The sequence below is a fragment of the Chiloscyllium plagiosum genome, unplaced genomic scaffold (genome assembly GCF_037043375.1).
Source record: "Chiloscyllium plagiosum isolate Xiang-an unplaced genomic scaffold, Cpla_swu_hap1 HiC_scaffold_19, whole genome shotgun sequence".
Classification (NCBI taxonomy): Eukaryota; Metazoa; Chordata; class Chondrichthyes; order Orectolobiformes; family Hemiscylliidae; genus Chiloscyllium; species Chiloscyllium plagiosum.
In genome coordinates this window covers 8,913,604-8,936,982 of record NW_028270157.1, presented here as the reverse complement: position 1 = coordinate 8,936,982, position 23,379 = coordinate 8,913,604, and the positions used below count along the sequence as shown (strand labels likewise).

General features: G+C 47.9%; 2 protein-coding genes across 5 annotated transcripts in view; one reads left to right on the top strand and one right to left on the bottom strand.

The window, feature by feature from the left end:
- Window positions 1–6,294, bottom strand: part of atp23 (ATP23 metallopeptidase and ATP synthase assembly factor homolog) — a 161,093-nt gene extending 154,799 nt beyond the window's left edge. The window contains exon 1 of one of the 4 annotated variants that reach the window (XM_087997016.1): window positions 6,052–6,294. In XM_087997016.1, coding sequence (XP_087853142.1) covers window positions 6,052–6,226 — 175 coding nt within the window. In that variant the 5' untranslated portion in view covers window positions 6,227–6,294. The remainder of the gene's footprint in view (window positions 1–6,051) is intronic. The other 3 variants (XM_087997018.1, XM_087997017.1, XM_087997019.1) reach the window with 3 other exon arrangements.
- A 6,806-nt stretch (window positions 6,295–13,100) lies between these two features.
- rpap3 (RNA polymerase II associated protein 3) overlaps window positions 13,101–23,379 on the top strand; it is a 54,594-nt gene continuing 44,315 nt past the window's right edge. Inside the window, exons 1-4 of the mRNA XM_043708896.2 lie at window positions 13,101–13,302; window positions 15,836–15,976; window positions 18,143–18,244; window positions 21,340–21,467. Coding sequence (XP_043564831.2) covers window positions 13,141–13,302; window positions 15,836–15,976; window positions 18,143–18,244; window positions 21,340–21,467 — 533 coding nt within the window. The 5' untranslated portion in view covers window positions 13,101–13,140. The remainder of the gene's footprint in view (window positions 13,303–15,835; window positions 15,977–18,142; window positions 18,245–21,339; window positions 21,468–23,379) is intronic.

The following is a 23,379-nucleotide window of genomic DNA, read 5'->3' as shown; positions in this document are numbered from 1 at the left end:
CTCACTCACCTCAGTCCCCCCTCACACTCACCTCAGCCCCCCCTCACACTCACCTCAACTCAACCCCCCCTCACACTCACCTCAACTCAACCCCCCCCCTCACACTCACCTGAACTCAACCCCCCCCTCACACTCACCTCACCTCAAACCCCCCCTCACACTCACCTCACCTCAACCCCCCCTCACACTCACCTCACCTCAACCCCCCCCTCACACTCACCTCAACTCAACCCCCCCCTCACACTCACCTCAACGCAGCCCCCCCCTCACACTCACCTCAACCCCCCCTCACACTCACTCACCTCAGCCCCCCCTCACACTCACTCACCTCAGTCCCCCCTCACACTCACCTCAGCCCCCCCTCACACTCACCTCAACTCAACCCCCCCTCACACTCACCTCAACTCAACCCCCCCCCTCACACTCACCTCAACCCCCCCTCACACTCACCTCAACCCCCCCTCACACTCACCTCAACCCCCCCTCACACTCACCTCAACCCCCCCCTCACACTCACCTCAACGCAGCCCCCCCTCACAGTCACCTCAGCCCCCCCCTCACAGTCACCTCAGGCCCCCCCCTCACACTCACTCACCTCAGCCCCCCCTCACACTCACCTCAACTCAACCCCCCCCTCACACTCACCTCAACTCAACCCCCCCCTCACACTCACCTCAACTCAACCCCCCCCTCACACTCACCTCAACTCAACCCCCCCCTCACACTCACCTCAACTCAACCCCCCCCTCACACTCACCTCACCTCAACCCCCCCCTCACACTCACCTCAACTCAACCCCCCCCTCACACTCACCTCAACTCAACCCCCCCTCACACTCACCTCAACTCAACCCCCCCTCACACTCACCTCAACTCAACCCCCCCTCACACTCACCTCAACGCAGCCCCCCCCTCACACTCACCTCAATGCAGCCCCCCCCTCACAGTCAACGCAGCCTCACACTCACTCACCTCAGCCCCCCCTCACACTCACCTCAACCCCCCCTCACACTCACCTCAACCCCCCCTCACACTCACCTCAACCCCCCCTCACACTCACCTCAACCCCCCCCTCACACTCACCTCAACGCAGCCCCCCCTCACAGTCACCTCAGCCCCCCCCTCACAGTCACCTCAGGCCCCCCCCTCACACTCACTCACCTCAGCCCCCCCTCACACTCACCTCAACTCAACCCCCCCCTCACACTCACCTCAACTCAACCCCCCCCTCACACTCACCTCAACTCAACCCCCCCCTCACACTCACCTCAACTCAACCCCCCCCTCACACTCACCTCAACTCAACCCCCCCTCACACTCACCTCAACTCAACCCCCCCTCACACTCACCTCAACTCAACCCCCCCTCACACTCACCTCAACGCAGCCCCCCCCTCACACTCACCTCAATGCAGCCCCCCCCTCACAGTCAACGCAGCCTCACACTCACTCACCTCAGCCCCCCCTCACACTCACTCACCTCAGCCCCCCCTCACACTCACCTCAACTCAACCCCCCCCTCACACTCACCTCACCTCAACCCCCCCCTCACACTCACCTCACCTCAACCCCCCCCTCACACTCACCTCACCTCAACCCCCCCCTCACACTCACCTCAACTCAACCCCCCCCTCACACTCACCTCACCTCAACCCCCCCCTCACACTCACCTCAACTCAACCCCCCCCTCACACTCACCTCAACTCAACCCCCCCCTCACACTCACCTCAACTCAACCCCCCCCTCACACTCACCTCAACTCAACCCCCCCCTCACACTCACCTCAACTCAACCCCCCCCTCACACTCACCTCAACTCAACCCCCCCCTCACACTCACCTCAACTCAACCCCCCCCTCACACTCACCTCAACTCAACCCCCCCCTCACACTCACCTCAACTCAACCCCCCCCTCACACTCACCTCAACGCAGCCCCCCCCTCACAGTCACCTCAGCCCCCCCTCACAGTCACCTCAGCCCCCCCCTCACACTCACTCACCTCAGCCCCCCCTCACACTCACTCACCTCAGTCCCCCCTCACAGTCACCTCAGCCCCCCCTCACACTCACTCACCTCAGTCCCCCCTCACAGTCACCTCAGCCCCCCCCTCACACTCACTCACCTCAGCCCCCCCTCACACTCACTCACCTCAGTCCCCCCTCACACTCACCTCAGCCCCCCCTCACACTCACTCACCTCAGTCCCCCCTCACAGTCACCTCAGCCCCCCCCTCACACTCACCTCAACTCAACCCCCCCCTCACACTCACCTCAACGCAGCCCCCCCCTCACACTCACCTCAACCCCCCCTCACACTCACTCACCTCAGCCCCCCCTCACACTCACTCACCTCAGTCCCCCCTCACACTCACCTCAGCCCCCCCTCACACTCACCTCAACTCAACCCCCCCTCACACTCACCTCAACTCAACCCCCCCCCTCACACTCACCTGAACTCAACCCCCCCCTCACACTCACCTCACCTCAACCCCCCCCTCACACTCACCTCACCTCAACCCCCCCCTCACACTCACCTCACCTCAACCCCCCCCTCACACTCACCTCAACTCAACCTCCCCCTCACACTCACCTCAACGCAGCCCCCCCCTCACACTCACCTCAACCCCCCCTCACACTCACCTCAACCCCCCTCACACTCACCTCAACCCCCCCTCACACTCACCTCAACCCCCCCTCACACTCACCTCAACCCCCCCTCACACTCACCTCAACCCCCCCTCACACTCACCTCAACCCCCCCTCACACTCACCTCAACTCAACCCCCCCCTCACACTCACCTCAACCCCCCCTCACACTCACCTCAACCCCCCCTCACACTCACCTCAACCCCCCCTCACACTCACCTCAACCCCCCCTCACACTCACCTCAACCCCCCCCTCACACTCACCTCAACCCCCCCCTCACACTCACCTCAACCCCCCCCTCACACTCACCTCAACGCAGCCCCCCCTCACAGTCACCTCAGCCCCCCCCTCACAGTCACCTCAGGCCCCCCCCTCACACTCACTCACCTCAGCCCCCCCTCACACTCACTCACCTCAACCCCCCCTCACACTCACCTCAACCCCCCCTCACACTCACCTCAACCCCCCCCTCACACTCACCTCAACCCCCCCCTCACACTCACCTCAACGCAACCCCCCCTCACACTCACCTCAACTCAACCCCCCCCCTCACACTCACCTCAACGCAACCCCCCTCACACTCACCTCAACGCAACCCCCCCTCACACTCACCTCAACTCAACCCCCCCCCTCACACTCACCTCAACGCAACACCCCCTCACACTCACCTCAACGCAACACCCCCTCACACTCACCTCAACTCAACCCCCCCCCTCACACTCACCTCAACCCCCCCTCACACTCACCTCAACCCCCCCTCACACTCACCTCAACCCCCCCTCACACTCACCTCAACCCCCCCTCACACTCACCTCAACCCCCCCTCACACTCACCTCAACCCCCCCTCACACTCACCTCAACTCAACCCCCCCCTCACACTCACCTCAACTCAACCCCCCCCTCACACTCACCTCAACTCAACCCCCCCCTCACACTCACCTCAACTCAACCCCCCCCCTCACACTCACCTCAACGCAACACCCCCTCACACTCACCTCAACGCAACACCCCCTCACACTCACCTCAACTCAACCCCCCCCCTCACACTCACCTCAACCCCCCCTCACACTCACCTCAACCCCCCCTCACACTCACCTCAACCCCCCCTCACACTCACCTCAACCCCCCCTCACACTCACCTCAACCCCCCCTCACACTCACCTCAACTCAACCCCCCCCTCACACTCACCTCAACTCAACCCCCCCCTCACACTCACCTCAACTCAACCCCCCCCTCACACTCACCTCAACTCAACCCCCCCCTCACACTCACCTCAACTCAACCCCCCCCTCACACTCACCTCAACCCCCCCTCACAGTCACCTCAGCCCCCCCCTCACAGTCACCTCAGGCCCCCCCCTCACACTCACTCACCTCAGCCCCCCCTCACACTCACTCACCTCAACCCCCCCTCACACTCACCTCAACCCCCCCTCACACTCACCTCAACCCCCCCCTCACACTCACCTCAACCCCCCCCTCACACTCACCTCAACGCAACCCCCCCTCACACTCACCTCAACTCAACCCCCCCCCTCACACTCACCTCAACGCAACCCCCCTCACACTCACCTCAACGCAACCCCCCCTCATACTCACCTCAACTCAACCCCCCCCCTCACACTCACCTCAACGCAACACCCCCTCACACTCACCTCAACGCAACACCCCCTCACACTCACCTCAACTCAACCCCCCCCCTCACACTCACCTCAACCCCCCCTCACACTCACCTCAACCCCCCCTCACACTCACCTCAACCCCCCCTCACACTCACCTCAACGCAGCCCCCCCCTCACACTCACCTCAACGCAGCCCCCCCTCACAGTCACCTCAGCCCCCCCCTCACAGTCACCTCAGGCCCCCCCCTCACAGTCACTCACCTCAGCCCCCCCTCACACTCACTCACCTCAGCCCCCCCTCACACTCACTCACCTCAGTCCCCCCTCACACTCACCTCAGCCCCCCCCTCACACTCACTCACCTCAGCCCCCCCTCACACTCACTCACCTCAGCCCCCCCTCACACTCACTCACCTCAGTCCCCCCTCACACTCACTCACCTCAGCCCCCCCTCACACTCACTCACCTCAGCCCCCCCTCACACTCACTCACCTCAGCCCCCCCTCACACTCACCTCAACTCAACCCCCCCCTCACACTCACCTCAACCCCCCCCTCACACTCACCTCAACGCAGCCCCCCCTCACACTCACCTCAACGCAGCCCCCCCTCACACTCACCTCAACGCAGCCCCCCCTCACACTCACCTCAACGCAGCCCCCCCTCACACTCACCTCAGCCCCCCCCCTCACACTCACTCACCTCAGCCCCCCCTCACACTCACTCACCTCAGTCCCCCCTCACACTCACTCACCTCAGCCCCCCCTCACACTCACCTCAACTCAACCCCCCCTCACACTCACCTCACCTCAACCCCCCCCTCACACTCACCTCACCTCAACCCCCCCCTCACACTCACCTCACCTCAACCCCCCCCTCACACTCACCTCACCTCAACCCCCCCTCACACTCACCTCACCTCAACCCCCCCCTCACACTCACCTCACCTCAACCCCCCCCTCACACTCACCTCAACTCAACCCCCCCTCACAGTCACCTCAACTCAACCCCCCCCTCACACTCACCTCAACGCAGCCCCCCCCTCACAGTCACCTCAGCCCCCCCTCACAGTCACCTCAGCCCCCCCCTCACACTCACTCACCTCAGTCCCCCCTCACACTCACTCACCTCAGTCCCCCCTCACAGTCACCTCAGCCCCCCCCTCACACTCACTCACCTCAGTCCCCCCTCACACTCACTCACCTCAGTCCCCCCTCACACTCACTCACCTCAGTCCCCCCTCACAGTCACTCACCTCAGTCCCCCCTCACAGTCACTCACCTCAGTCCCCCCTCACAGTCACCTCAGCCCCCCCCTCACACTCACTCACCTCAGTCCCCCCTCACACTCACCTCAACTCAACCCCCCCTCACACTCACCTCAACTCAACCCCCCCCTCACACTCACCTCAACTCAACCCCCCCCTCACACTCACCTCAACTCAACCCCCCCCTCACACTCACCTCAACTCAACCCCCCCCTCACACTCACCTCAACTCAACCCCCCCCTCACACTCACCTCAACTCAACCCCCCCTCACACTCACCTCAACTCAACCCCCCCCTCACACTCACCTCAACTCAACCCCCCCCCACACTCACCTCAACTCAACCCCCCCCTCACACTCACCTCAACTCAACCCCCCCCTCACACTCACCTCAACTCAACCCCCCCCTCACACTCACCTCAACTCAACCCCCCCCTCACACTCACCTCAACCCCCCCCTCACACTCACCTCAACCCCCCCCTCACACTCACCTCACCCCCCCCTCCCCCTCACTCACTCGTGTCCAGAGTCACCTGCAGCATCAGGCGACATTTGTGGTTGAAGGTGAAGAGACTTTCCGCCAACAGGCCTTTCCTCGCCTTCCCGCTCTGATGCTCAGGGAACAGACCGTAACCATAATCCTCCTTCCCCTGCTGCTGCTGACGGTCCCTCTCGGGCTCGGTGTTGCCCATCGCCGGAGAACTCGTTTGTTTTTCTTATTGACCAATTCTCCACGGGCCTCCCCCACCTCGCGCCATTGAACTGAAGGGTGAAAGGTCATCCTGAACTTCTGTATTTCTGGAACAAAACAAACACATTATCGATTAATTTAGTTATTATCCTTCCCTCTGATCGAAAAGTGTGTATTTGAAAATATATATACATTTACTTTGATATTATGTATTTTCGAAAAAGCCGTTTTGTTGATGCGCATGCGTGTGTTTATTTCGGGACATGCGCGGGTTGGCACGTGGTCTAGTGACGTCACGTACCGTTCCCTTCATAGAGCGGTTTTAGGATGACATCTCCCGCTGAGCATGCCGGGTAAAGAAACTATCCAAGAAAGCCAATTTCCAGTTTAGACCCTGACTGGACAGTTCATATCTTTTTTTTTGGCTTTTTTGAGAACGTATACTTGCTACCACTGCATCTATGGATCTTTTTATTTATTTATCTCAATCAATGCCCATGGTTGTCAAGTTTATTTACTAAAAAGATAACAGTGATTGTCTAACTACATAACTGTAAGTAGTAACAGATCACTAGTTTACAAATACATTTATTCAGTTACAATGTATTCCAAATAAAATCGATATTGAAGAATCACTAATGACAAAAGGAAATGTCTTCACTACAGCATTTGTGGTATGGTATATTTTTGTGTGCTGATGATTGAGAAGACAACTCATCTGTTGTTTCAGTGATCATATCAACCTCAACTAAAATTATTAATAAAGTAAGGTAGAGTGCCACGGGGGATCAGTGATTAGCACTGTTGCCCCATGGCACCAGGGATGACCAGGTTTGAATCCTGCCTCGGGTAATTGACTGTGTGGAGTTTCCAGCATTCTCTGCGGGTCTGTGTGGGTTTCCTCCAGGTATTCTGGGTTCCTCCCGCATGCCATAGATGTGTAGGTTAGATGAATTGGCTATGCTAAATTGCTCACAGTGGCCAGGGATGTTTTGGTTAGGTGCATTAGTCATGGGAAATGTAGAGTAATAGGGTAGGGGAATGGGTCTAGGTGGGTTACTCTTCGGAAGGTCGGTGTAGACTTGTTTGGCCAAATGGCCTGTTTCCACACTGTAGGGATTCTATGATTCTATGACCCTTAAGTGCCCAGAGTCATAGAGATATACAGCATGGAAACCGATCCTTCAGTCTAACTGACCACGCTGACCGAATATCTTAAATTAATCCAATCCCACTTGCCAGCTCTTGGCCAATATCCTTCAAAATGGAAAATGAGGACTGCAGATGCTGCAGATCAGAGTTGATGTTGGAAAAGGCAGCATCCAAGGAGCAGGAGAATTGATGTTTCAGAATAGTCTCTACAAAATACAGGTAGGGGTGAGGAGGCATATCCCACCAGTAGAGATATGATTTGGAGATGCTGGTGTTGGACTGGGATGTACAAAGTTAAAAATCACACAATACCAGATTATAGTCCAACAAGTTTAATTGGAAGCACTGGCTTTTAGAGTGCTGCCCCTTCATCAGGTGGTCACAATGAACCTATCTACCTATCACATTCCCAGCTACCTTGCACCCAGCTCCAAACTTCTCCCATTTATCTCTCAGCACCCACCCGGCCCACAAACTTCATTCCTGATGAAAGGCTTCTGCCTGAAATGTCGATTCTCCTGTACCTTGGATGCTGCTTGACCTGCTGGGCTCTTCCAGCACCACACTCTTGATCCATATCCCTCTAAGCCCTTCTTATTCATACTTCCATCCAGATCCATTTTAAATGTTGTAATTGTACCAGCTTCCATCATTACTTCTGGCAGTTCATTCCATACACATACCACCCTTTCTGTGAAAAGATCGCCCTTTAGGTTCCTTTTAAATCTTTCCCCTCTCACCCTAAACCTATGTTGTCTAGTTCTGGACTCCCACTTCCCAGGGAAAAGACTTTGTCTATTTATTCTATCCATTGCTGTGGGTCAGGAGTCACATGTACGCCAGGCCGGGTAAGGATAACAGTTTCCTTCCTAAATGGCATTTGTGAACTGGGTGGGTTTTTCCAACAATTGACAACGGCTTCATGATCATCATTAGACCCTGCATTCCAGAATTTATTTTATCGATTTCAAATTCCACCTGATATGACAGGATTCAAACACTGACCCCCAGAATATTACTTTGGTCTCTGGATTAACAGTCCAGCAATCATACTCCTCGGCCATCACCTTCCCCCAGCAGAAAGGAGAAATTCAGCTCATCTTACTGAGGCTATAGAGCAGAGTAGGAGAGATAGATAGAAAGAAACTTTTAGCCTTGACAGAGGGATCGACAACTAGGGCCATACATTGAAGGTAAAGGACAGAAGGTTTTGAGGAGATATAAGGAAAAACATTTTCACTCCAGAGAGTGGTGGGAATCAGGAACTCACTGCCTGTAAGGGTGGTAGAGTCTGAGACCCTGGTAACAATCAAGAAGAATTTAGCATTTGTGATGCCAGGGCATGCAAGGTTAAGGGCTAGATTTTTGAAGAGGGGATTAGACTAGTTAGCTGGTTGTTTTTGACTTCTTCTGTGCTGTAGATCTCGATAGCTCTACGTTTCTGCTTGATGACGTTCCTCAGAGCTGAAATATTAACACTGTTCTTCTTGAAAAATAATGTCTAACCTGCTGAGTATTTCCAATTCGAGATACCTAAAAAAAAAACAGGTTTCCAGCATCCACAATATTTTCCCCTTGGGGGTTTAATCATTCATTCTCCGTTCAATGAACATCTGCAATAAGACTGATATCCCACTAGTGGCAGTGTTGAGCTATGGATAATCTGATGAAATCTTCATTCTGCATCACTGATCTCTTGATGCCTTCTTAAAAGATATACAACCAAACCGTTACCACCTCTCCACATTGTAACAAGTTTCATACCTAGCCTGTTTGTTTCCAATTCCAGCGTATCACTCATTACGAACTGATGATCCTTTATCTGTCAATCAGCAGTTGCATGGTACAAATTCTTAAAAATGTAAATTTTGTACACTATGCATAAAATTCTTGCCCTAAGGGTCTTTCAAAGTCTTGAGTATCTATTTCACACTCAGCTAAATATAGTAATATTTGAAATTGCTCATGTTCCTAAAGGTGAATTTATGAATATGGCCTTACTGGAGGAAATACACGTTCTGTGCATCTTCTTCAGGAGTTTTATATCTTTTATATCCACAGTTGCGTGACTTAGATATTTGATTGATGCTTTAAGATAAAAGGACTCATTCCAGCTGATTGATAAATTGTGCCTTTCAGAAATGTGACAAATGTTAACATTCGAGATAGCCATGCAAAAAAAAGAAAGTTACTTGCGTGGAGCTGAGAAATAAGAAAGGGATGGTCAACTTATTGAGATTATATGATAGACCCCTTAATAGTCAGAGGGAAATTGAGAAACAAATTTGTAAGGAGATCTCCGTTATCTGTAAGAATAATAGGGCAGTTATGGTAGGGGATTTTAACTTTCCAAACATAGACTGGGGCTGCCATAGTGTTAAGAGTTCAGGTGGAGAGGAATTTGTTAAGTGTGTACAAGAAAGTTTTCTGATTCAGTATTTGGATGTACCTACAAGAGAAGGTGCAAAACCTGACCTACTCTTGGGAAGTAAGGCAGGGCAGGTGACTGAGGTGTCAGTGGGGGAGCACTTTGAGATGAGCAACCATAATTCTATTAATTTTAAAATGGAAAAGGATAGACCAGATCTAAAAGTTGAAGTTCTAAATTAGAGAAAGGCCAATTTTGACAGTATTAGGCAAGAACTTTCAAAAGCTGATTGGAGGCAGATGTTCACAGGTAAAGGGACGGCTGGAAAATGGGAAGCCTTCAGAAATGAGATACCGAGAAGCCAGAGAAAGTCTACTCCTGTTAGGGTGAAAGGAAAGCCTGGTAGGTATGGGGAATGCTGGAATAGTAAAGAAATTGAGGGTTTGGTTAAGAAAAAGAAGGACGCATAAGTCAAGTATAGAGGATAGATCGAGTGACATCTTAGAAGAGTATAAAGTCTGCAGAAATATACTTAAGAGAGAAATCAGGAGGGCAAAAAGGGGACATGAGATAGGTTTGGCAAATAGAAGTAAGGAGAATCCAAAGGGTTTTTACAAATATATTAAGGACAAAAGGGTAACTAGGGAGAGAATAGGACCCCTCAAAGATCAGCAAGGCGGCCTTTGTGTGGAGCCACAGAAAATGGGGGAGATACTAAATGAATATTTTGCATCAGTATTTACTGTGAAAAAGGAAATGAAAAACATAGAATGTATGGAAATAGATGGTGACATCTTGAAAAATGTCCATATTACAGAGGAGGAAGTGCTGGATAGCTTGAAACACATGAAAGTGGATAAATCCCCAGGATCTGATCAGGTGTACCCTAGAACTCTATGGGAAGCTAGGGAAGTTATTACTGGGCCTCTTGCTGAAATATTTGTATCATGGATAGTCACAGGTGAGGTGCCAGAAGACTGGAGGTTGGCTAACGTGGTGCCATTGTTTAAGAAGGGTGGTAAGGACAAGCCAGGGAACTATAGTCCAGTGAGCCTGATGTTGGTTGTGGGCAAGTTCTTGAAGGGAATCTGGAGGGACAGGATGTACATGTATTTGGAAAGGCAAAGATTGATTTGCGATAGTCAACATGACTTTGTGTGTGGGAAATCATATCTCACAAACCTGATCAAGTTTTGTGAAGAAGTAACAAAGAGGATTGATGAGGGCAGAGCGATAGACGTGATCGATATGGACTTCAGTAAGGCGTTCGACAAGGTTCCCCATGGGAGACTGCTAAGCAAGGTTGGATCTCACGGAATAAAGGGAGAACTAGCCAGATACAGAACTGGCTCAAAGGGAGAAGACAGAGGGTGGTGGTGGAGGGTTGTTTTTCAGACTGGAGGCCTGTGACCAGTGGAGTGCCACAAGGATTGGTGCTGGGTCCTCTACTTTTCATCATTTATATAAATGATTTGGATGTGAGCATAAGAGGTATAGTTAGTAAGTTTGCAGATGACACCAAAATTGGAGGTGTAGTGGACAGTGAAGAAGGTTAGCTCACATTGCAATAGGATCTTGATCAGATGGGCCAATGGGCTGAGAGGTGGCAGACGGAGTTTAATTTAGATAAATGCGAGGTGCTGCATTTTGGGAAAGCAAATTTTAGCAGGACTTATACACTTCATGGTAATGGGAGTGTTGCTGAACAAAGAGACCTTGGACTGCAAGTTCATAACTCCTTGAAAGTGGAGTCTCAGCTTGATAGGATAGTGGAAAAGATGTTTAGTATGCTTTCCTTTATTGGTCAAATTATTGAGTACAGCAGTTGAGATTTCATGTTGCGGCTGTACAGGACATTGGTTAGGCCACTGTTGGAAAATTGCATGCAATTCTGGTCTCCTTCCTATCGGAAAAATGTTGTGAAACTTGAAAGGGTTCAGAAAAGTTTTACGAGGTTGTTGCCAGGGTTGGAAGATTTGAGCTATAAGGAGAGGTTGAATAGACTGAGGTTTTTTTCCCTGGAGCGTCGGAGGCTGAGGGATGACCTTACAGAGGTTAATAAAATCATGAGGAGCACAGTTAGGATAAAAAGACAACCCTGGAGGTTGTCCAGAACTAGAGGGCATAGGTTTAGAGTGATTGGGGAAAGGTATGAGAGACCTAAAGGGCAACATTTTCACGCAGAGGGTGGTATGTGTATGGAATGAGCTGCCAGAGGAAGTGGTGGAGGCTAGTACAACTGCAACATTTAAAAGGCACTTGGATGGTTACATGAATACGAAGGTTTTGGAGGGCTATGGTCCGGGTGCTGGCAGGAGGGACTAGATTAGGTTGGGATATCTGGTCAGCATGGACAGGTTGGACTGAAGGATCTATTTCTGTGCTGTACAGCTCTGTGACTATATGACTCTAAATCGTCATTTAGGTAAATTGGTGACAGCCTAGTAATTTAAGAAATCTGCAATATTAGAGGAATTAATGAAAAAGTGTACACAATTAAGTGTATTAAGCCTGTTTAGAATCAAGGAATCATGGAAATTGCCCCATTGTGTCATGCTGGCTCATTGGAGGCACAATTTGTTAGAGGCTTGAAAACAGAAATCGCTCAGCATTTGTGGAGAGAAATCAGAGTAAACGCTTCACGTTCAGTGACTCTTCAGAACACTAATGGCACAACTGCTTTATTGCTGTCGCTCTACACTTTTGTTTACAGATATTGAATAGTATCCCTCAATCGTGATTGAAAATGCCTCCACCACAAATCAGGCAGTTCATTCCGGACTCTAACCAGCCTCTGTGACATTGCTATCTCGTAAGAAATTCTACGCTAACGTAAGTTACATAATAGTTAACAATAGAGATAAGGCTACAAGTAAAGAATTAGAAATAAAGACAAGTATTACTGGAGAAGTTCATAGGGTCTTGTGATACCTGCGGAAAATATCTCAATTAAATATGACTCTTTTAGTAGATCCTTCCAGAAACAGTTATCAATATCTCAAGTGGGCAGAGCTATAGAAAAGTTTCAGTTCGAATCTTTTTCATGTTTAATTCAACAAGCAAAAACATAATTTGCTGGTAGCATTTGTCAGAGAAAACAAGAGGTAATGTTTCAAATCCAGTAACCCTGAAGTGTGACTAGATTTGAAAGGTTAATTCTGTTTTCTCTGTCCACAGCTGCTGAATTTCGCCAGCGATTTCTTGTTTGTGTTTGTGGCTGGTTTCCTGGACAACATTCTGTTAAACTGCAACGCCTGGCCTTTACCAAGATGGCGGGAAGTCAACACCAAACCTTCACCAAGGTGGCGGACACAACTTCCGGTGGGTGAAGTGTATCCGGTAGCGCTGGCACCTGGGCCGGGAACCGGGAGAAGGTTCCAGGCGCCACCGCCGCCATGTCGGTTGCCAACAAGTCGGTGGAACTGCAGCTGCAGGTGCGGCACCAGACGGAGGAGCTGCAGGATTTCATGAGGGAGCTGGACGGCTGGGAGAAGGACATCAAGAAGAAGGATGACGAGCTCCGGAGGCAGAGCGGCCAGGCCCCGGCCCTGGACCCGGTGGGTTACCGGGGGGTGGACAGCCTGGCTCCGCCCCCCAGGATCCCACCCTGATCCCAGTCTCCAGGATCCCACCCCCTGATTCCTCACTCCAGGATCCCGCCCCTTGATCCCTGTCTCTTGGATCCCGCCCCTTGATCCCTGTCTCTTGGATCCCACCCCCTGATCCCTGTCTCCTGGATCCCACCCCCTGATCCCTGTCTCCAGGATCCCACCCCCTGATCCTCACTCCAGGATCCCTCCCCTGATCCCTGTCTCCTGGATCCCACCCCCTGATCCTCACTCCAGGATCCCTCCCCTGATCCCAGTCTCCTGGATCCCACCCCCTGATCCCTGTCTCCAGGATCCCACCCCCTGATCCTCACTCCAGGATCCCTCCCCTGATCCCTGTCTCCTGGATCCCACCCCCTGATTCCTCACTCCAGGATCCCACCCCCTGATCCCAGTCTCCTGGATCCCACCCCTTGATCCCAGTCTCCTGGATCCCACCCCCTGATTCCTCACTCCAGGATCCCACTCCTAATGCCAGTCTCCTGGATCCCACCCCCTGACCCCAGTCTCCTGGATCCCACTCCTGATCCCAGTCTCCTGGATCCCACCCCCTGATTCCTCACTTCAGGATCCCACTCCTGATCACTCTCTCCAGGGTCACACTCCCTGATCTCTCTGTCCACAATTCCACCCCCTGATCCTTTTCTCCAGGATTCTATCTCTCCATCCCATTCCTTGGAACCCACTCACTGTTCCGTTCTCAGAAACACTCTCTCCATTTTCAACCCCTTCTCGGGAACACTCCTCTTCACTGTCACCTTCAGTCAAACCCCCTCTACATCGACATCCCTTGCTTGAGAACACTCTCCTCTCCACATCTCCTCCTCCAGAAATGCTCATTCATGAGAGAGAGAGCGAGAGAGAGAGAGAGAGTATCTGTGTCTGGTTCCAATGAATTTTAGTTTGAACACTGGTATTTAAATTGCATTTAACAGATAAGTCAATAACTATAAGGATGATTTGTTCCTTAAAAGCTTTGAGAATCAATGAGTGACATGGTGATGTTGATGGTGGGCAAGTTGTCGGAGGGAATCCTGAGGGACAGGATGCACACATATTTCAATAGGCAAGGACTGATTAGGGAAAGTCAACATGGCTTTATGCATGGGAAATCATGTCTTACAAACTTGATTGAATTTTTTGAAGAAGTAACAAAGAGGATTGATGAGGGCAGAGCGGTAGATGTGATTTATATGGACTTCAGTAAAGCATTCAACAAGGTTTCCCATGGGAGACTGCTAAGCAAGGTTAGATCTCATGGAATACAGGGAGAACTCGCTATTTGGATACAGAACTGACTCAATGGTCAAAGGCAGAGGGTGGTGGTGGTGGGTTGTTTTTCACACTGGAGGCCTGTGACCAGTGGAGTGCCACAAGGATCGGTGTTGGGTCCACTACCTTTCGTCATTTATGTTAATGATATGGATGTGAGAATAAGAGGTATAGTTAGTAAGTTTGCAGATGACACCAAAATTGGAGGTGTAGTGGACAGTGAAGAAGCTTACCTCAGATTACAATAGGATCTTGATCAGATGGGCCAATGGGCCGAGAAGTGGCAGATGGAGTTTAATTTAGATAAATGCGAGGTGCTGCATTTTGGGAAAGCAAATCTTAGCGGGACTTATATACTTCATGGTAATGGGAGTGTTGCTGAACAAAGAGACCTTGGACTGGAGGTTCATAGCTCCTTGAAAGTGGAGTCACAGGTAGATAGGATAGTGAAGAAGGCGTTTGGTATGCTTTCCTTTATTGGTCTGAGTATTGAGTATAGAAGTTGGGAGGTCATGTTGCGGCTGTACAGGACATTGGTTAGTCCACTGTTGGAATATTGCATGCAGTTCTGGTCTTCTTCCTATTGGAAAGATGTTATGAAACTTGAAAGGTTTCAGAAAAGATTTACAAGGATGTTTCCAGGGTTGGAGGATTTGACCTATAGGGAGATGTTGAATAGGCTAGGGCTGTTTTCCCTGGAGCATCGGAGGCTGAGAGGTATCCTTACAGAGGTTTATAAAATCATGAGGGGCATGGATAGGATAAATAGACAATGTCTTTTCCCTGGGGTGGGGGAGTCCAGAACGAGAGGGCATAGGTTTAGGGTGAAAGAGGAAAGATATAAAAGAGACCTCAGGGGCAACTTTATCACGCAGAGTGTGGTATGTGTATGGAATGAGCTGCCAGAGGAAGTGGTGGAGGCTAGAACAATTGCAACATTTAAAAGGCATCTGGATGGCTATATGAATAGGAAGGGTTTGGAAGGATATGGGCCTGGTGCAGGTAGGTGGGACTAGATTGGGCTGGGATATCTGATCGGCATGGACGAGTTGGACCGAAGGGTCTGTTTCCGTGCTTTACATCTCTTTGACATTATGGTTGTTGTATATCGATGCAAAACCAAAACAGAAATACATCCATTTAAAGATGTAAAAATAAGTCGTTTGTATATTTGGTTCAATATGGCTGATTGCCCATTTCAAATTTACAGACTTTGCCACCTGTAAGAAATAGGAATTACAAGAAAAGAACAAATAAAAAGACTGTTTCTCAGAACAATAAAAAGAACAAAGAAAATAAACCAACACGGATAAAATCTTATGACTATAAGTCTTGGGAAAAGTTTGATGTGGTAAGTTTTCAGTATACATTTCTCAGTTTTATTCTTTCATGTTGTATCGTATTTACCAATAGTTAGTTTGTTTTGCATTTGTCTTTCATGGAAATGGTCCCCTTTAATGTGCAATGGGATACATTATGGAGCAGAAAACCCTGATTACATTTTATTGTATTTGTTTAAACTATAGAATAAATATATTATAAACAGAAGGATGTTAAGAAACTTGAAAGGGTTCAGTGAAGAATTACAAGGATGTTGCCAGGGTTGGAGGATTTGAGCTATCGGGAGAGGCTGAACAGGCTGGGGCTGTTTTCCCTGGAGCGTCGAAGGCTGAGGGGTGATCTTATAGAGGTTTATAAAATCATGAGGGGCATGGATAAGATAAATAGACAACGTTTGTGAGAAGATTTGTAGCTCGGGTGCTCGTTGTTGTGGTTCTGTTCGCTGAGCTGGGAATTTGTGTTGCAGACATTTCATCTCCTGTCTAGGTGACATCCTCAGTGCTTGGGAGCCTCCTATGAAGCTTCTGTGATCTTTCCTCCGGCATTTATGGTGATTTGTACCTGCCGCTTCCGGTTGTCAGTTCCAGCTGTCCGTTGCAGTGGTCGGTATATTGAGTCCAGGTCGATGTGCTTATTGATTGAATCTGTGGATGAGTGCCATGCCTCTAGGAATTCCCTGGCTGTTCTCTGTTTGGCTTGTCCTATAATAGTAGTGTTGTCCCAGTTGAACTCATGTTGCTTGTCATCTACGTGTGTGGCTATTAAGCTGGTCGTGTCGTTTCGTGGCTAGTTGGTGTTCATGGATGCGGTTCGTTAGCTGTCTTCCTGTTTGTCCTATGTAGTGTTTTGTGCAGTCCTTGCATTTTGTACACTACATTGGTTTTGCTCATGCTGGGTATCGGGTCCTTCGTTCTGGTGAGTTGTTGTCTGAGAGTGGCTGTTGGTTTGTGTGCTGTTATGAGTCCTAGTGGTCACAGTAGTCTGGCTGTCAGTTCGGAAATGCTCTTGATGTATGGCTAGTCCTTTGGAAGCGGCAGAGACAAACTACTATAAATGCAGGAGGAAAGATCACAGAAGCGCTTCACAGGAGGCTCCCAAGCACTGAGGATGTCACCTAGACAGGGGACAAAGCATCTGCAACACAAATTCCCAGCTCGGCGAACAGAACCACAATAAATAGACAAACTCTCTTCCCTGGGTGGAGGAATGCAGAACTAGAAGGCATAAGTTTAGAGTGAGAGGGGCAACCTCTTCAAGCAGAGGGTGGTACGTATATGGAATGAGCTGTCAGAGGAAGTGGTGGAGGCTAGTACAACTGCAACATTTAAAAGGCATCTAGATGGGTATATGAATATGAAGGGTTTGGAGGGATATGGGGCGAGTGCTGGCAGGTGGGACTAGATTGGGTTGGGATATCTGGTCGACATGGACAGGTTGAACCGGAAGGCCTGTTTCTGTGTTGTACAACTCTATGACTCCATGACTGTAAATATTATAGTTTGGATCTTTTGTTTACAGAATTTTAAAATAACTTCTGTCTTTGATAGCAAACATTTTTTATTTTTGTACATTTTCTGAGACTAAAGCTAGACTTAGCATTCATGCTGTAACTCCTGATACAAGACATGGTCCATGGGAGCTCCATGTGAGCACCTTTATATCTTCTGCAGTATGTTTCGTGAACAGGAACTTTGGAAGTGGAATATTTTTTATCCTGAGCCCAGGGACTTAATGATAGGTGAATCATATTGAGGAAAAAACTCTGACTGTCACCAATGCCGGTGCCTTTTCGAAAATACTGCTCCATAGACAGGAAGCAAACTTTCTGATTTCATTTTATCTTCCCCCCCCCCATTCTCCATATCCAACAACACTGGAAGGCTGAGCCCAGCAGTGCTGCTCCTCCTGCTTTCTTGGCAGGAGCTAGCTCCACCTGTGTCAAGGATCAAACCTGAAATTGTCCTGGCCCATTTTGTCAGCACTATGTTACAAAATGTATTTATACATCAAGGAATTTAAAATATAAAATGTCAAATATACTGACATTTGTAATGAGTTTTGTTTTTAAACATTGTTGTAGTTTTCAGTTATTGTGAATAAAAAGATAAATAGCTGGAATAAAGTGTAAGAAGTAAATACTGATTAAATTCATCTTGCATTTCTCCTTTCATGTTAGGAAAAAGTATTGGAAGAACTGGACAAAAATGACAGTTCTCCAGAGTCTGACACAGAAGATGAGGAAATAGACGTAGAGAAGGCTCTTTCAGAGAAAGAAAAGGTATGTAACAAAGATCTCCCTACAGTCAGATGAGGGCAAATGCGATTTTGTTGAATGAATTTCATCTGTAATGTCACACATTTCCTTATTCATTCATGGGAGGAGGGCATTGTTAGCTGGGCCAGCATTTATTGCCCCTTAAAGAGTCAACCACATTGCTCTGGTTCTGGAGTCACATGTAAGCCAGACCAGGTAAGGATGGCAGTTTCCTTTCCAAAAGTACATTGATGATCCTGCCAATCGACAATGGTCATCATTAGTCTTTTGGCATTCAGATTTTTTTTAAAATTGAGTTCAAATTCCACCATCTGCCATGGCAAGATTCTGGGTACCCAGAATATTACCTGTGTCTCTAGATCAACAGTCCAGCAATAATACCACTAGACCATTGTCTCCTCCATGTCTGCTTTATGTTCTGTAAAATATTTGTTAGGAATAATTTGATCGATTAGGATTATAAATTAATTTAGCTTACTCTATTAAAATTTAAAATGAAATGAATATAATCTACACTTGCCGTTTGACTCAAACCAAGTCCTTTTGGGAAGGGAACAATAACAAAAAGTCGCATAAAATGCTCATGCTTTACTTACTATGGATGATGTAATAAATAAGCTTTAAGAAACTTAGTAAGAAGTGATTTTAACAAAGCTTAGGAGAAAGTGAGGACAGCAGATGCTGGAGGTCAGAGTCGAGAATGTGGTTCTGGAAAAGCACAGCAGGTCAGGTAGCATTCGAGCAGGAGAATTGGGCATAAGCTAGTTGCTTCTGCAAATAATTCATAAGTTAGAAATAAACAGAAAACTGCATTTATACATAACGTTTTGCATTACTGGGTGATCTCATTACACAATTGTGGACAATGAAGTGTCATCACTATTGTATTATACTCAAAGGCCATGTGCACTACTGTCAGCAATAAGGTTTTAATCTGTCATTCATAGTGCTGGGTTTGTTTGAGGGCTAAATATTGGCAAAAAAATCCAGCAGAACTATTCTGCTTTTCTTAAACACATTTATTGGTTTTACATATCACTTCAGAGGGCAGGCATGGCATGGTCTAATATCTCATCTGAATGCCAAAAGCCTCCCATAATACTAAAGTGCCAATCTGGATTTCGTATTGAAGAATAAGGTTTGAGCCCACATACTTTTGCAAGATGAGAGTGTTACTTATAATAAGCCAAAGTTAGAGAAAGCTTTGCTGACAAATTCCAGGCAGGTGATCTGCCACAGCTAAACAGTATTCTGAGAGTTGGAGAACTTTAATATGTAAGATTTTCTGGATGTGACAGGGAAGATTAATGTTGTTTCTTCCAAATTTATTCCCTTCAATTTCCCTGCTCGGGTTGTTATTCGTTAGAGTGGGGGGGATGGGGGGGGTGACCTTCCCAAAAGATAATTTCAAAGTGATCATTAAGATACTGTTTTGTAGATAAATACTAAATATGTACTTGTGTTTTATCTCATGCCCTATCATGGTTAGGAAGTCCCAAAACACAAGCAGTCATTATACTTCTGTCTTCAACTATAGACGTTTTATAATCCAGAAATGTCCAGCAGGATTTCAATGCTCAAACAACTTGGGCATTCAAGGAGCCTTGTTTGTCACCTGAAACTAAACATATGTGATATCAATTAAAGTAAACAAAATCTTTTGAAAGCGAATTTGGAGTTTCAAACCATCAATTAAGACTGTCAGGAAATGGATTTCAAAAGAGTTTTGCAATTTAGTGATCTGCAAGGCAAGCGTGCAGTTTGCACACTGAAAGGGTGGTGACAATCTGTTAACTGAAGTATTCTGTTTGAGATATTGCACTCTCTTTGCTTCAAAAACAGCAAATTTCTTTAAGTATAAACTATTTTATCAGAATTAATACTAGGTGAGGGGCAGGAATCAATAATCATGTATATTCGTTATTATACCTATAACCTTGTGTTGCTTAAACTGTTGTTACATGCCATTTCTATACAGTGTAGTGACATCTTATAGGTCTTTGGTTTATGGCTAACCCGTAATCTCTCCTTTAACTCTAGTAGCACCCTAGATCTTTCAATTACTCATTTCACTGTATATGGTAAGATGGAGGCTCATGTATTTTGTATTGGAGATGCCGGTGTTGGACTGGGTGTACAAAGTTAAAAATCACACAACACTAGGTTATAGTCCAACAGGTTTAATTGGAAGCACGCTAGCTTTCGGATCGATGCTTCTTCATCACCTGATGAAGGAGCGTCGCTCCGAAAGCTAGTGTGCTTCCAATTAAACCTGTTGGACTATAACCTGGTGTTGTGTGATTTTTAACCATGTATTTTGATGCACTGCCCAGCTAGTTAACGCACTTCAACTCTCTGTGGCAGCTGTGCATCACTGTCTGTTACTCAGGCATCTCAGTTGTTTGCAAAAAGAACACCAATTTATCAGCTAAACAAAAACCAAGTTTTTGAGTTAGCATCCCTGTATCAATAGATTGAACTTCAGATTTTATTGGGCCATTAAACCATTGCCCTCCTGAAGGTTTTCCTGTTATCACTGAGTGTTCCCATAGCTTTAAATGATTGTCATTTCGGGTCACCCAAAGAGAACTAGGACAAAGAAAGTAAGAAACTGTTGACATTTTTTCTTGTTTTATCGGGAGTGATTTTTAAGCATCTACATCATCAGAAACCACTAAACTGGAAACCCTTTAGATTATTGAGCCAACTCACTGTCTAAAAGATATCAAAGATTGTGTTGATGATATTTTAACACAATCTGATTTGCCAATGCATGTTTTGATATGGAATATGATATTAGAATTGTTTTTGAATAATAGTATCAGGCACGACATTTTGTTTGAAGTTATGATGGCACTAAAATTGCCCAAAATCTTTTCTACAGTGGTCTGTTTTCTATTTCTTGATGCTTGAAAAATCTAAACTAATTCCTGTCAGGTCAGAAGAAAAAGCATTAATTCTAAATTGCAGTTAGCACCTGGATGTGAATAGATCAGTTTAGTCATAACTTCAAAAGGAGAGATAGTATCATTGTTATCTTCCCATGAGTTGATCAAATGGGATCTGGTGATAAGTTTATTTGATTTTGTTCATGACAGGGTAATAATTACTTCAAACAAGGGAAATATGATGAAGCAATAGAATGTTATACCAGAGCCATGACTATGGATCCATATAACCCAGCCTTCCCTACAAATCGTGCATCAACTTTCTTAAAATTAAAAAAGTAAGTATAGTTATAAAAGTATTGTTATGAACCCAGCTTTCCTTACTACTGGACAAGTCTGATCCTAGAATGAAATCTAGCTTGATAGATTATATTTTTCTTTCTCATTTTAATGTGGCAATCTTTCATTGAAACATAAATATGTTAGGCTGCTGATTTGGTTTTAACAATGAAACAGAAGTTTATTAATCAAAATAAAACCTTTTGAAAATAGAATTCTTTTAAAGAATCCAAAACACAATCCCATCTGCTCTCTAACACCATTATTTTACAGTTAATCAAAATCCAGAGAGATCTCCTTCATTGTCCAGTCTGTAGGTTTAGATCCCACCAACCCAACCTCCACTCCCGGCACCTTGCCCTGCAACCGCAAGAAGCGCAAAACCTGCGCCCACACCTCCCCCCAAGGCCCCAATGGATCCTTCTATATCCGTCGCAAATTCACCTGCACCTCCACACACATCGTTTACTGTATCCGCTGCACCCGATGTGGTCTCCTCTACATTGGGGAGATAGGCCGCCTACTTGCAGAACGTTTCAGGGAACACCTCTGGGACACCCGGACCAACCAACCCAACCGCACCGTGGCTTAACTCCCCCTCCCACTCTGCCAAGGACATGCAGGTCCTTGGCCTCCTCCATCGCCAGACTCTGGCCACACAACGCCTGGAGGAAGAGCGCCTCATCTTCCGCCTAGCAACCCTCCAATCACACGGGATGAATGTAAATTTCTCCAGCTTCCTCATTTCCCCTCCCCCCACCTTACCTCAGTCCCAACCCTTGGATTCAGCACCGCCCTCTTGACCTGCAATCTTCTTCCCAACCTCTCCGCCCCCACCCCCTCTCCGACCTATCACCCTCACCCTCACCTCCTTCCACCTATGGTATTCCCAGCGCCCCTCCCCCCTACCTTTTATCTCAGCCCCGCTAGGCACACCAGCCTCATTCCTGAAGAAGGGCTTATGCCCGAAACGTCGATTCTCCTGCTCCTCGAATGCTGCCTGGCCTGCTGTGTTTTTCCAGCACCACATTTTTCAGTCTGTAGGTTTGCCTTACAGCTTCTTTTCGATGCCTGTACTGAGTGCTGTGAAACTTCTTTACTAAATGCTCTCTCAACTGAGCCTTCTCTGCTTTGAAACTATTTTTTCTCATCACCCTGTTCAGAGATGTTATTACATATCTCCGGAATAGATGGGACTTGAACCCAGGCTTCCCGGTCCAGGGCTAGAATCATATGTAGAATCCACACATTGTGAAAACAGGCCATTCGGCCTAACAAGTCCACACCAATCTTTGAAGAGCATCACACCTGACCCATCCCCCTAGCCTGTCCCTGCAACCCTCCACTTTCCCTGGCTAACCCACACATCCCTGAACAGTATGGGCAATTTAGTGTGGCCAACCCACCTAACTTGCACATCTTTGGACTGTGGGAGGAAACCAGAGCACCCAGCAGAAACCAAAGCAGACACGGGGAGAATGTGGAAGCTCCACACAGGTAGTCACTCGAGATTGGAATTGAACTCAGGTCCCATGAGGCAGCAGTGCTAACCACTGAGCCACTATACCAGTAGGGACACTGATAGGGGCATTATGTAATTCTATGTTTCTATGTATTACTGCACTGCAAGAGGCTTCTTTCTCAGCTTTGATTAATCAGAGTTTGAACCTAGCTTTCTTAAACCTTGCTCATCCTAGATTTTGCTAAAGCTAATGGCTGCATGTTTTCTCTCTCTTGTCATAAGCCTTTGCACAATAAACAAATTTCCATTAAGACCTCAGGAGTCTTTGCAGTAACATGCTTTCTCTTTAACGGTTAAAAAAACCAATGAAATAAATGTCTTCACTGCCTGATTACGTTAACAATGTTCAAGTGACCTGCTGTAAGCTTAAATAACATTTTCTTAAATGA